At 34.8% G+C, this 12,600-nt stretch overlaps 1 protein-coding gene across 1 annotated transcript in view; it reads left to right on the forward strand.

The window, feature by feature from the left end:
- The window catches only part of LOC131077805 (uncharacterized), a 77,774-nt gene that overhangs the window by 12,490 nt on the left and 52,684 nt on the right, over window positions 1-12,600 (forward strand). The window contains exon 3 of the mRNA XM_058015363.2: window positions 2,679-2,811. Within this exon, the coding sequence (XP_057871346.1) occupies window positions 2,679-2,811 (133 nt within the window). The remainder of the gene's footprint in view (window positions 1-2,678; window positions 2,812-12,600) is intronic.

Raw genomic sequence — 12,600 nt, forward strand, 5'->3', positions numbered from 1 at the left:
TAGATACTCACTTAAGCGAGTAAAGAAAGAATTATAGATTTGCTAGACTCAAATAAATGATAAGACTCTAAAATATAATATCACGCCTTAAGGGACTTAAGCAGTATATTCCCTTTACAGAAGTATATAAACCATGAGAAAGGACAATGAAAAGCTCCGATTAACTCAATTGATCCATGTGGTACTTTGTAATAAATTACTTTCAATAAAAAGCCTTGGACCTTAGAAGCAAATCCCATAGGAAGCTTTTGATACCCTCATTTACAAAACACACACAAAAAGGAAGAAGAAGAAACCATTAATATTTTATAGCTGGCAACCTTTATAGAAAAGAACAGCATTTAAAAGGAGAGAACATTTTCTTTTTCGAAGTTTTATTATGGTTAAATGCTTGTTAACTTAATCCAATTTTCAACTTGCAACAGTGTGTAGATGCCATGGAGGATTTGTAATGCAGAGCCTGTAAATGCTGCAGAAGACTTATAGTGAGGAAACTGCTCAGAGATGTAAAGAAATATTCTGCTAATATAACCTTGGTAGTGTGGTACAATGGTCCTTAAAAGCAAAGACACATGCTATAGTTTGAAACGTTGGATGCCGTATATACACGTTATTGGAGACGTCTGAGTTTGTAATTTCAGAAAATGATGGAATTGGCAGCAGGACCATTTCACACCACACATAGGACTTTTATTGGTTGGCTGAACATAATATCATGATAAGTTCATTACCCTAAGTAAACAAATTGAGCATAGCAATGGAATTCCAGTGGAACTGAAATGATGTTTGGATGCTACAGAAAGCTATAGTGCTCAAGGATAAATGGAAGGTTGATTGAACTGGCCTTTTCCTCCTTAAGCTGAAACTAGCTTGTCAATACAGGAGGGTATCTGACTTTGAAAGTGCAGGAGGCTTGCCAGAGGCCTGATCACCGGCATTAATACCAAATTGATATGGAACTATCGATGGATCAAAGTGAAAAGACTCGGAACATTTTTTGAGAAGACATTTGTCAAATCAATTGCTTAGAGAATACAATTGCATTCTCAACTTTGGTAATTGAACATGGAAATAAGTTTCTTAAACTGATTGCTTGACAACACCATGTTGCCTCTCTTTAAGTACAGTGCTATGCAGTTATTTTGTATGTCTTTTAGCTAGCCACTAGGAATTGAAAACTTATTTTATTTCATTAATCTTAGTTGTGATATATATCTAAGTTTCAGTTTGCACGTCAACAATTACTCAAAAGTCAAAAGTATGGAAAATGAATGCACATCAAGCATGGGTGCAAACATAATGCATCGTCACTTCAGACAGTTGTATAATTCTATTGCATCTTGGTAATGATCCTGATAACCATTCAAACTGACAAAAACCACGCAGGGATAATATTTGATGCGATAGTTTACATGTTTAGTTTAAGAAGTTTTCAGATAGGCTTATAGACAATTCTTGAGAAATATGTTTACAAACTTCCATTCACTTCATAAGCCAAAAAATATGCTTTTCCACAGCATATTAAGAAATCTTGTTCATGCCAGGCAAAGAAAGAGGCTGTTCTGGAAATTTCACAATGTTACTCTGGATTTATGATCTACCTGTTGCAATGGTGTGAAGTTTCTGAACCTAAGCCTGACTAATGTCTGTGCAGTACTGTTAATCAATTCCATGCCATCATGTATGGTGAATGTTGTGGGAAATTTTTGAGATACATTGTTCCATGTGAAAATTTTACGTGAACATGAAGTCTTATTGTGGCAATGGGGATTTAGTAGCATAGAGACCTTAAGGCTGCTACATATAATGAGCCATAGAGTGATGAATACATGCCAGTGCCAAGAATGTAAACATTGTTGTATAGGGTTCATTTATTGAGAATCACTTTAGTGGCCTTTTCCTATATCTTGTGGCCTGTGAAATATTAACAACTTATTAAGTGTAATACTATAGTGCCCTTGCCTTTTGAATTTTATAACTCCTTATTGGATGGCAAGGAGTCCTCGCATTCTTAATAGAGCAGTTTGAAATTCTCAGCCCCTCATTGTTAGACATTTATAAGGTTTTTTTCTTTTCTTTACTATCTTTTAGACCATGTCAATCTATCTGACCATAGGCAATTTTTCTAGTTGTCTATTAGACTAAAGTGATTCTGCGTTTTGTCTGTCAGACAATAGGCTATTTTTCTTATCAACTATGTCCTCTTTCGTCTAGGGCTTCTGATATTATGCACTCTATTCTATATCCCGAATTAGCATTTATGCACTCTATTTATATCCTGAATTATCTGTTGTTGCTGGGTGTTACTTGTCTTGTACTTGTATACATTGTTTGAAAGATGTCTATTGTTGAAATAAATGTCCATTCTTAGGTCTTTCTTATTGTTTATATTTCATGTGTGTTTTTTTTGTAAATCACGAATATAGCTTTCCGTGCACTTATATGCAGTAGAATGTGCTGCTTTATCTTGGTGCATAGTTAATTGCAAGATAAATTTAGTTGATCATATGACTAGGAAATTGATCTCTCTCGGTTAGTCTTTTCATTTTTCATTGTCCTATCCTTTAGACTAATGTCTTAGCTACAAAAACAACTTGTATTTTCACCCATTGATAAGAGATCAGAAACCATTTATGTAGAGTCTAACCATTTTTAATCTTCTTGGGTTGTCTTGACAGATTGTTCGCATATTAGCAGGAATTGACCCATCTGTAAGTGGTATAAATGATGGTGATGAGGAAGGATGGGCTCCACTTCATTCTGCTGTGAGCAGTGGTAGAGATGATATTGTTGAAGCATTATTGCAAGCAGGTAGGATTTTTGACAGTGGTTCACCTAATGTCTGCAAAGTGGTTAAAAATTTGGTGACAAGTGCAATTTGGGATTGTTTTAGAAGATTCTTAATGAAGTTTTTTGGCCAAATTATACTCTTTCAATGTTATGGAGGAGTTGGTGTCATGTCTTGAACCTTACCATATCTTACAAATAATCTAGCAAGCAGTTGCAAAGGTACAATTATATAAATGTCTACAGGTGGAAAAGTAAAATCAGTTACAATAGAAAAGTATCATGGTAAAAAGATCTCTAGATTCAGAGAATTATTTTTACAGAAAACATGAACATAAATATAACTACAAAGGGTAAACCAAAAGAAGTTAATCCTCTAATCTCGTCATCCAAGTGGAAGTACAAATAAACATGTCAATGGAAGACCAGAATAAGTTGATGAAGTCTAAAGTTGGAGGCCAACATTGGAAACTAGTGCTTTTACATGTCTGTAACATAACTTGAGTTAGAAAAACCAATGAGATAATCATCAGCCACCACAAGAGGGCTAATGCAAGGTTTGATAATGCCCAAGGTTAATTATCCAATGTGATTTATGAAATTATCTTTAGGTCATCAGCCCCATTATGTTACCCTGCAACATGATTTAGTTCGGTTTAAGAGCCTAAGAGCCTAGATGAATATCAGAGACCTAACACATGCAACATTTTAGACCTATTTCAGTGGTGTTGTCCTCTTTTTTGTTTTAAATAAATGAAGGACCATTACATGAAATTTTTGTGAAAAAATAAAAAGTTTTACTTTATGGCACGCTTCCCGAGGCAAAATTTCGACTAATCCTTGGACTGGCTTAATCCTCAGTCCATCCTCGAACTACGTTTTGAATTTCGTTGAATTCTGGGTTCGTTTGCTATGTCTTTCCTTCAATCGGGTTTTAAAATCCCGACTGCAGGTGGAGAATTTTTCTTGAACTACAAGTTTAATGATTTCCATTGTTTTGGTCTTTGTAGGGAAATTTTTAGCTTATTACATGTGCACTTTTAAAAAAAATGAAAACTTGTAATTTGTTTTAAATTTCCCTTTTATTGTTTGTATTATTTTTATTGTTTTTTGGTCTTTTTTAGTTAAAATAGGGATTTTTTGGTTAAGTTACAAGTAAATTTGTAGTTCTCTCAAAAACCCCTACTTTAATGGTTTTTACATGTAATAGGGATTTTAAACCCCCATTACATGTGTGCAAGCAATTCTAATTTGTTGTAGGGATTTTATTTCCCCTTTACAAGTGATTTTAAACTTGCATAGCTCTCCAAAAAACCCGATTTTGCTCATAAAGTGCATTTTTGAGGATTTTAAACTTGTAATTGCATTTTTAAAAATCCCGATTTTGCCTTGTAAGTGAAAAAGTGACAATTTAAAACTTGTACTTTGGTCTAAAAAACCCGATTTTGCCTTGTAAGTGAAAAAGTGACAATTTAAAACTTGCACTTTGGTCTTAAAAACTTGATTTTGCTTATAAAGTGCATTTTTGACATTTTAAACTTGCGATTTGGCCAAAAAATCCCGATTTTGCCCAACATGTTGAAAAAGTGAAATTTAAACTTGTTATATCTTCTAAAAATCCCGATTTTCATTGGTTCATGCAAATTAAAACTTGCTATTTGTTCCAGAAAACCCGAATCGCAAGGAAAAACGTTTTTGAGGATTTTTAGCAAAATTTTGTGGAGAATTTGTTGGAGGAGGAAGGCGTTTAGGATTCCTTCCTATTTCCATGCATTTTCAAACACCTTTCATGCCACATGGAGGTTAAGATTGCTGGTTTTTTGCTTTATAACAACAACCACGTTTTTACCAAAAACCACTTTTTTTGCCATTTGAAATGCCACGAATCAGCAATGTTATGAATCGTTTTGGCTTGGTATGCTAAGGTGTTGAGGTTAGAAAGAGTCTTGGCCACTTTCCATGCCATTTTCCATGCATTTGCTGCCACGTTTTTTAGTTTTGGGCTTTTTTTTCAAAAACGTGGCTATGGTTTTGGAATACGGTTAATTTCTTTTTAAGAGATATTCTTCTTTATTTCAAAGATTAATCATCTTGTTGAGGAGGCATTTTCAGTTTGAAGCAAGGTTTGATTTCTTTTCTTTCTTTGTTTCATTTTCTTGTTTTCTTGTTTTTCCTTTCTAGTTGTAAATGGTTGGTTCTTTCCCAAAAATCAGATTTTGTGAGAGAGATTTTCCCCTTTGTAAAGCAATTTTAGAATTGCATTGTTCTTCTCCTTTTTCCTCTTTACTTGTATTCGGGAATTTAAATCCCGATTACAAGTTGGATGAAAATAATTGTTCTTCCCTTACGGATAAAAGATTTAACCATCTTTTGTTGAAATTCCAAGTTGCAAAGATGAGAAATACCCATTTTTTCAAATTCGGGTTTTTACAATCGGATTACATGTTGAAAGTTCTTCCCATTTTCTTGAAGACTATCTTCCCAAAATCTTTTCATATTCATTTCCATCATCCGTACATACCATTTCATCCACTCATTTCACACCTTCATTCATTTTCCCCATTTAAAGTCTACCTGTAGTCAGCCATCCAGAACCCGAAATTGGTCCAAAATGCACTCAAAAAACACTTGAAAATGAGTTCTAAAGGTCCAAATACAAGTGCAAACTTGTAGTTACCCATTACACATATGAAGTTGCGTGTTTGTTCCCTGCAATTGCAAGTTAATGCTCTTGTTTTCCCCACACATGTAATGCAACTTCCAAAACCCGAAATTCACTTGTGAGCCCATTTTTGCATCAATTTCTCTCTTCCCTTGTCAGTCCGGTTTGCACACACGATCTACCAAATCAATGGATTAAGACATGGGCCTTATTTTGCAAGCAAATTTCAAGAAATGGAGGACGATACAAAAAAGAGATACAACAACAATTCATGGTTGCAAGCATAGAATGCTTTCAAGACAAAGATGGTCATGACATGAAAAGAGGAAGGCAACCCTTTCCCTCCTGAAAATATAGTACTCCCACAAGCAAGAAGACAAGGATGCAAGTTCCCTTTCCGGTTCAAGATTTCTTTACCAATCCAGAATACTTCAATCTCTAGCATTCTGAAGTGACATGAAGATCATCATAGACAAAGGATGATGCAGTTAGAGTCGTTTCTTTAGACACATGAAATAGTTTTAGTTATGCATTTGTAATTTTGTTTTGACAAGTTACATGTAAAAGTATTTTTTGTAAAATGCAAGTTACACATTACTTGCACTTTTGTAATTACATGTAAGGCAACTACAAGTTGTGTCCAATTAGGACTGTACTTGGAATAAGTCTCAATTAGTTATTGAATAAGTCTTGGTGGTTGAGAGAATCTCTCAAGTTAGTTAGGATCCTCCCACCTTTTTTTCAAGGCTCCTTTTCTATAAATACTGGAGGGGTCTATTGTAATATTTATCTTTTTGAAAAGCAAGCAAAAACTCTGCCAAATTTACAGCAAGAAGTCTTTGAGCTTATGTATGTGAATTGAAAGTTTTAAAGAATAATAAAGAAGGATTACTCAAATTTTGAGTCTTTGAGCTACATGTTTGAGTTTGAATCTTTTTATTTCTTCCATGCGAAGTGTTTCTAAAGGAGCTTAGTCTAATCTGATTTGAAGTCTTTGAGCTGCAAGTAGAGAAGATTAATTAAAATAGGAAAATCTCTAGAAGATTCAACAAGTCATTGAGCTTGCGTCTATTCTTGAGGAAAAATTATTGTTTGATAAGAAATAGCAGCAAGTCTTTGAGCTTGCATTAGTTTTTGTCTTTGTGTTGAAAGAATAGATTATTCCAGTCTTTGAGCTGTTGTCTTTTATTCGTTGTAAAATTTAGTATTGCAAAGGGTAGAGCAGGACTTCCAATAGTCAAGTCTTTGAGCTTGATATTGTTGTCTCGTCCCGAAGGAAGTGACGGGAGTCTTTGAGCTTTCAGGAAACTTCATTTCCTTTCTCTTGTTTTCATTTGAAGTTGTTACCATTATTATACATTTTCTTGCGATCACTTTTCTAAGGAGAGAAAAGGATATAGGCTTCCTTGAAGAAAGAAGGAAGACTGTTGTCCCATCTTGTTTTTATTTCAGTTTTAGATAGATAGGGGGAGCCCTACCTTAATTAGGTGAGTTTCATACTCACACACTGTGGTTGAAGCCACAATTTTGTTTGCTTTCACGAGTGTACAAAATTTTCAATCAACAAGTGGTCACACCTGCAAGATCACAATGTTATACTTTATAGTTATTATGCAAGTTTCCCATGCAATGTGCCCAGTAACAAATAACCAATACTTGTGTTGTCCAAATTTTTGTTTTAAAAAATATGGACTATTACATAGAAATGTTTGTCAAAAAATTAAAAATTTTACTCTATGGCATGCTTCTTGAGGTAGAATTTTGCTCTACCACTAGACTAGACTAATCCTTAGTCCATCCTCAAATCACGTTTCGAATTTCATCGCGTTTCGAGTTCGTTTGCTTTGTTTTTCCTTTAATTTCGTGTTTTTTCTCTCTGACTGCAAGTGGGAAATTTTCCTTAAGTTGCAGGTTTTAATTTTCTCTTGTTTTAGTGTTGTAAGGAAATTTTAAGTCAATTACTGTTGGTTGAAAATTTTGTACACTTGGGGAAATATACAAAATTGTGGTTTCAACCACAATGTGTGAGTAAAACTCTCCTAATTAAGGGAAGGCTCCCCTATCTATCTACAACTTAAAATTAAAATAGGATGGGACAACAGTCTTTCTTCTTCTTTCAAGAAAAGCAACATCATTTTCTCTTCACAGAAAAGTGATAGCAATTTAACATAAAACAACAACTACTCGTGAAATGAAATGAGGGAAAGGGAATGAAGTTTCCTAAAAGTTCAAAGACTTCCGTCACTTCCTTCGGGACGAGACAGCAATATCAAGTTCAAAGTCTTGATTATGTGAAGTCCTATCTACCCTTTTTTCTATATTAATGATATTTAGAACAAATTATATCAGCACAAAGACTGAAATACCTTATTCTCTTTTATGTAAAACAGTAAGAAGTAGTACAAGCTCAAAGACTCACAACTATTTCTTACAAAATCTGCTTCTAAACTCTCTTAAGAACAAGTGCAAGCACAAAGTCTTACAGCTCTTCTCAAAATGATATTTACTCTAATTTATATTAACCTCCAATACTTGCAGCACAAACTCAAGAATGTAACACATGAGCAATTTTCTTCTATTTCTTTCAATTCTTGGATTTACACATGAAAGCTCAAAGACTTCTTTGCTGTAAATTTGGCAGAGTTTTTGTTTGCTTTTCTAAAAGATAAAGCTTACAATAGACCCCTCAAGTATTTATAGAAGAGGAGTCTTTAGAAAAAGGTGGGAGGATCCTAACCAACTTGACAGATTTTCTCAACCACCAAGACTTATTCAATAACTAACTATGACTTATTCCAACTACAGTCCTAACTGAACACAACTTGTAGTTGCTTTACATGTAATTACAAAAGTGCAAGTAAAGACTTGACTTGCAATTTACAAAAAGTTTTTACATGTAACTTGTCAAAAGGAAAACTACAACTAAGAGATTACAATTCTTGAAAAAACGCAACTAAGTGTTGAAAAACACTTAAGCTGCAACATGTGAAGACATGAATCCTTTGAACTTCTGTATGATCATTCGTAGCTCAGCAACATTCGGTTCGTGGGTGTTCTTGGCAACAACCATGGTCTTCATGATGTAAAAGATGTCCAATTTACATTCAATATGCAAGTTATATTCTATTATCTAATTCTATGATTACCTTAATGTATATATCTGAATATCTTCTTATTTGTGGCAGGTGAGAGGAGCATTTTATATTTTCTATGTCCTATCTCAGGAATGCCACTTGCTATAAGTATACGACAAACAAGGCATGATCAAGCAATGCCTTGATCGGTCATGACCGATCAAGACATTACTTGATCGTGTCTTATTGTTAATACTAATAAACTGCATGTTACGTAGATGTTAATCGGTGTGGAGTATAACCGATGATTATCAGTATTTACCAAGCGCTGCCACTCGATAGTATATCGGTGGCTGTCAATGCTAACAGCCGATAGTTATCGGTGTGTTAGCCTTGACAACCGATAACTATCGGTGTAGACTAACACACCGATAACTATCGGTGACTAACATAATACTAACCGATAACTATGCATTCGATACATATACTATATGCACCCCGATATAATATGCAACCCGGTCTAATGCAATCCGATAATAATATATTAATCGGAGTCATCATTATATTAGATCGATATTCATCTAGATATAAGATTTATTAAATAGATAAATATGAGGAAGATGCAAAGTATGGTTTAATCAATAGTTTGATCATATACAAATATATAATGACTATCAAGGATGATTCAATTGCTTGATCGTTTTATCATAGTTATCGATATGATAAATGATTGAATGAGAGACTTCATTTATCTCTCATTCAATCATTTATCTTACCGAAGCTATTATGCATTAACACTCCCTCTTAGTTAGGTAAGATGAATGTAGACAATATATTCAAGCATCATAATCTAATTGATAGTTATTCTTTTAGTCATTCATGGGAATCACACCACTTAAACATTTGGTATGATGTATCACCTATACACGTGATACTAGAGTTCATTATGTCAATCTTGCATTTGACAGGCTATCACCCAAGCATGTGATGTCAGTATTGCCTAAACATGCAATACTTAAGGATAATCATATGAGAAAGATTTAAATTCTCATCTTATCCAAGTTGTGGTATGTGCATTAACACTTCATATGAATGTTTTACCACAACACAATCATGGCTTCATTCATGATCCACCAGAGATCCACCATGATAACTGGTTTGGGCATTATAAGATCGTTTGGACAATGCCAACAAAGATATTTAATCAAGGCCCAATCGGTTATACCCATACCGATTTAAATAATATTACTTTGCTTATTAATCATGCATATAAGGATTGAACGAATAATGTATAAAGCATGGTGATAGTAAATAATCAGTTTACCAAATATGTAAGACCGATAGGCTATTTACATATTTGGTTTTAGTTAGTTGGCTTGTAGGATTACTATCGACACTATATATATTATCAACACTCCTTCTTAGCTAGGGAAGATAAAGTTACCATATCTATCATCTCGTTTCTTATGATAGTCAGGATTCCTTGTGAGGTTTCATAATCTTACTCTACATAGGATTATACCATTCAAATATGAAGTATCACCTAAACACGTGATACAAGGGGTTAGTCATATTGTAATGACATGATATCACCTAAGCACATGATATCAGTATTGCCTACACACGCAATACTTAAGGATAATCATATGAAAATAATTAAATTTTCAACATATCCAAGTTGTGATAAGTGCACTAGCATTCTATTTCAAATGTAATATCACAACACAATCATGGCACATCCATGACATACCAGAGATCCAACATGATAACTGGTTTGGACATTATAAGATCGTCACCTTATAATGTCCCCATACAAGTGTTCACTATCTTGAGAGATCGTCACCTCTTAGATATGAACCTAGGGGATAAAATCCAAAAATGTCCTGTCATGACAAAGAAGTTTACACATTAAACATGCAAATATGGATTACAAAGCAAATTACCTTTATATCATACCTAAACCTTTTTTGAAGTGATCAACCTTCACTCTGAAAGAGGTTTGGCTAGAATATCTGCAGTTTGATCTCCAAGGGAAAACCCTCCTACTCGAGGGAGAAACACCCAGCATAAAAATTTCTTCTTTATATATCAAATATGTCTAGCAATAATGCAAGATATGGGCCCAATATATGTTGCTTCACTCCTTGAAGCAAATTTCACAAGAACAAATCTGATTGGCCTTTTTCACAGGATCGATCTGCTCTAACTAATATATAAACTGCTCTTCACATAAATTGAATGGATCAGAGAATGAGTTTGCATCTTCTATATATATGAGGGAGGCACCCTTTCACAAGGGGTCGGTCCTCAATGACACCATCTGTCTCTTTACAAGGGTGGCCACTACAACATCAACACTCCCTCTTAACTAGGGAAGAATCCTTGTTAATAATATAGTTATGAAATGACATCCACCATGGCTACTCCTAGAGGGTGGAACACGATTCATCATGGTACCCAACATGCTGACATTCATCATGGCTATTCCGAGAGGGTGGAACATGCTCCTTCTCCTCAAACTTCTCCCTCACAAAGAAGAGTGTATTAACAAGGGCTTGCTCCTCAAACTTCTCCCTCACAGAGAAGAGTGTATTAACAAGGGCTTGCTCCTCAAACTTCTCTCTCACAGAGAAGAATGCATTAAGCAAGTACTTGCTCCTCAAACTTCTCTCTCACAGAGAAGGATGAATTAAGCATATCTTCATGATGGTGTGGCTCCCTCTGAGCCTGATATCAACCTTCTGACCTCTTTGTCTAATGTTGCTTTTGATGAAATGTTAAGACTCCCTCTGAATCTGATATCAACCATCTGACCTCCTCTTTGAAGAACCAGATCGCAAGGACAAACTGTATGGGTTCTTCTTCTTCGATGAATACTTACCGCCATCAACTCAGTCCTATGACTGCAAGCATCGAGTTCTTTCTCCCTTGAATGAAATCTCTTATGCTTCTTGGTTTGTCCTTTCTTTATCTCAAAAGATCACCTGCAAAACATGACTTATAGAACTCTGGTATGTACTTAGTAAATTCACCACTAGTAGCATAAACAAGAGCCCCTATGGTCAACATTGCTTCCTCATGGACTGTTGCACTTCTACAGGCAAATACTTGTTTATAGATGGAAATGAGAAATCTCAGAATCTCCACTAAAGTCCCCTCCATATTCTTCCTGAATTCTTCATCACAAATAGTACATCAAAACTCTATAGCTTAAAGAGCAACAAGCTCTTCATCTCTTTTAACTGCTTTTGTTGTGATTCCAAAGAAGTCCTGAATGTAAGGGGTAAGTTTCTCATAGTACGTTGAAGAAATTGAAACAAGATATTCAAATGTAGCTTGTCCTGTGCGGACACCTACTGATAATGTTGATTCACAAATAACACGGATAATGTAATTGCATGAATTAATAACTACATATAAAATTCATGATCATTAATCAAACATGGATTACTTATCTCTTTGTTTATTAGTCTTCCTCGCAATCCAACAATTGTTCATTCCTAATTCTTTGCACTTGAAGATTTAGATCTCATTTGATGGTTGCTCTTTGATACACATACATTTAGTTGTTGTGTTCATCTGACATAACCAGGATCTTGTGAGATGTTGAGCCCATATGCCACGCACAAGATACTCAGAAGTATCAATGTGGCATTGATCTTCCTCAATAATCTTCCCAACCATACATTCAAATGAAGACCCTTCTCTGCAAATCTGTTCATGCTATAAGAGAGCATCGAATTGGTTTTGTCTATAGTAAGAACGTTGCTTCTTATGTCGCTCTCTGACTGGCAAATATATGAGCATTGTTTCCAATGTTGTGGCGCTAGTGCCAAACAACATTAAAGATAAACCTTAATGCCCAATTCAATAGATGGAACTACTAATCACAAAAACTTGCTAAGTGATTTGATACACAGACAATCCATTAGATTTATGTCCGATTGAGATCTTGCCGCCTCCCTTGAACTTTATGTCAATGCATTATCTATTAATTAGACTGATCCAACCCGAGCTTCGCAATCTAATAAACTCATTACTGTCAATATAACATGTCCTGCCTTTTTTTTTTCAACC

Source organism: Cryptomeria japonica, chromosome 10 (genome assembly GCF_030272615.1).
Source record: "Cryptomeria japonica chromosome 10, Sugi_1.0, whole genome shotgun sequence".
Taxonomy (NCBI): Eukaryota; Viridiplantae; Streptophyta; class Pinopsida; order Cupressales; family Cupressaceae; genus Cryptomeria; species Cryptomeria japonica.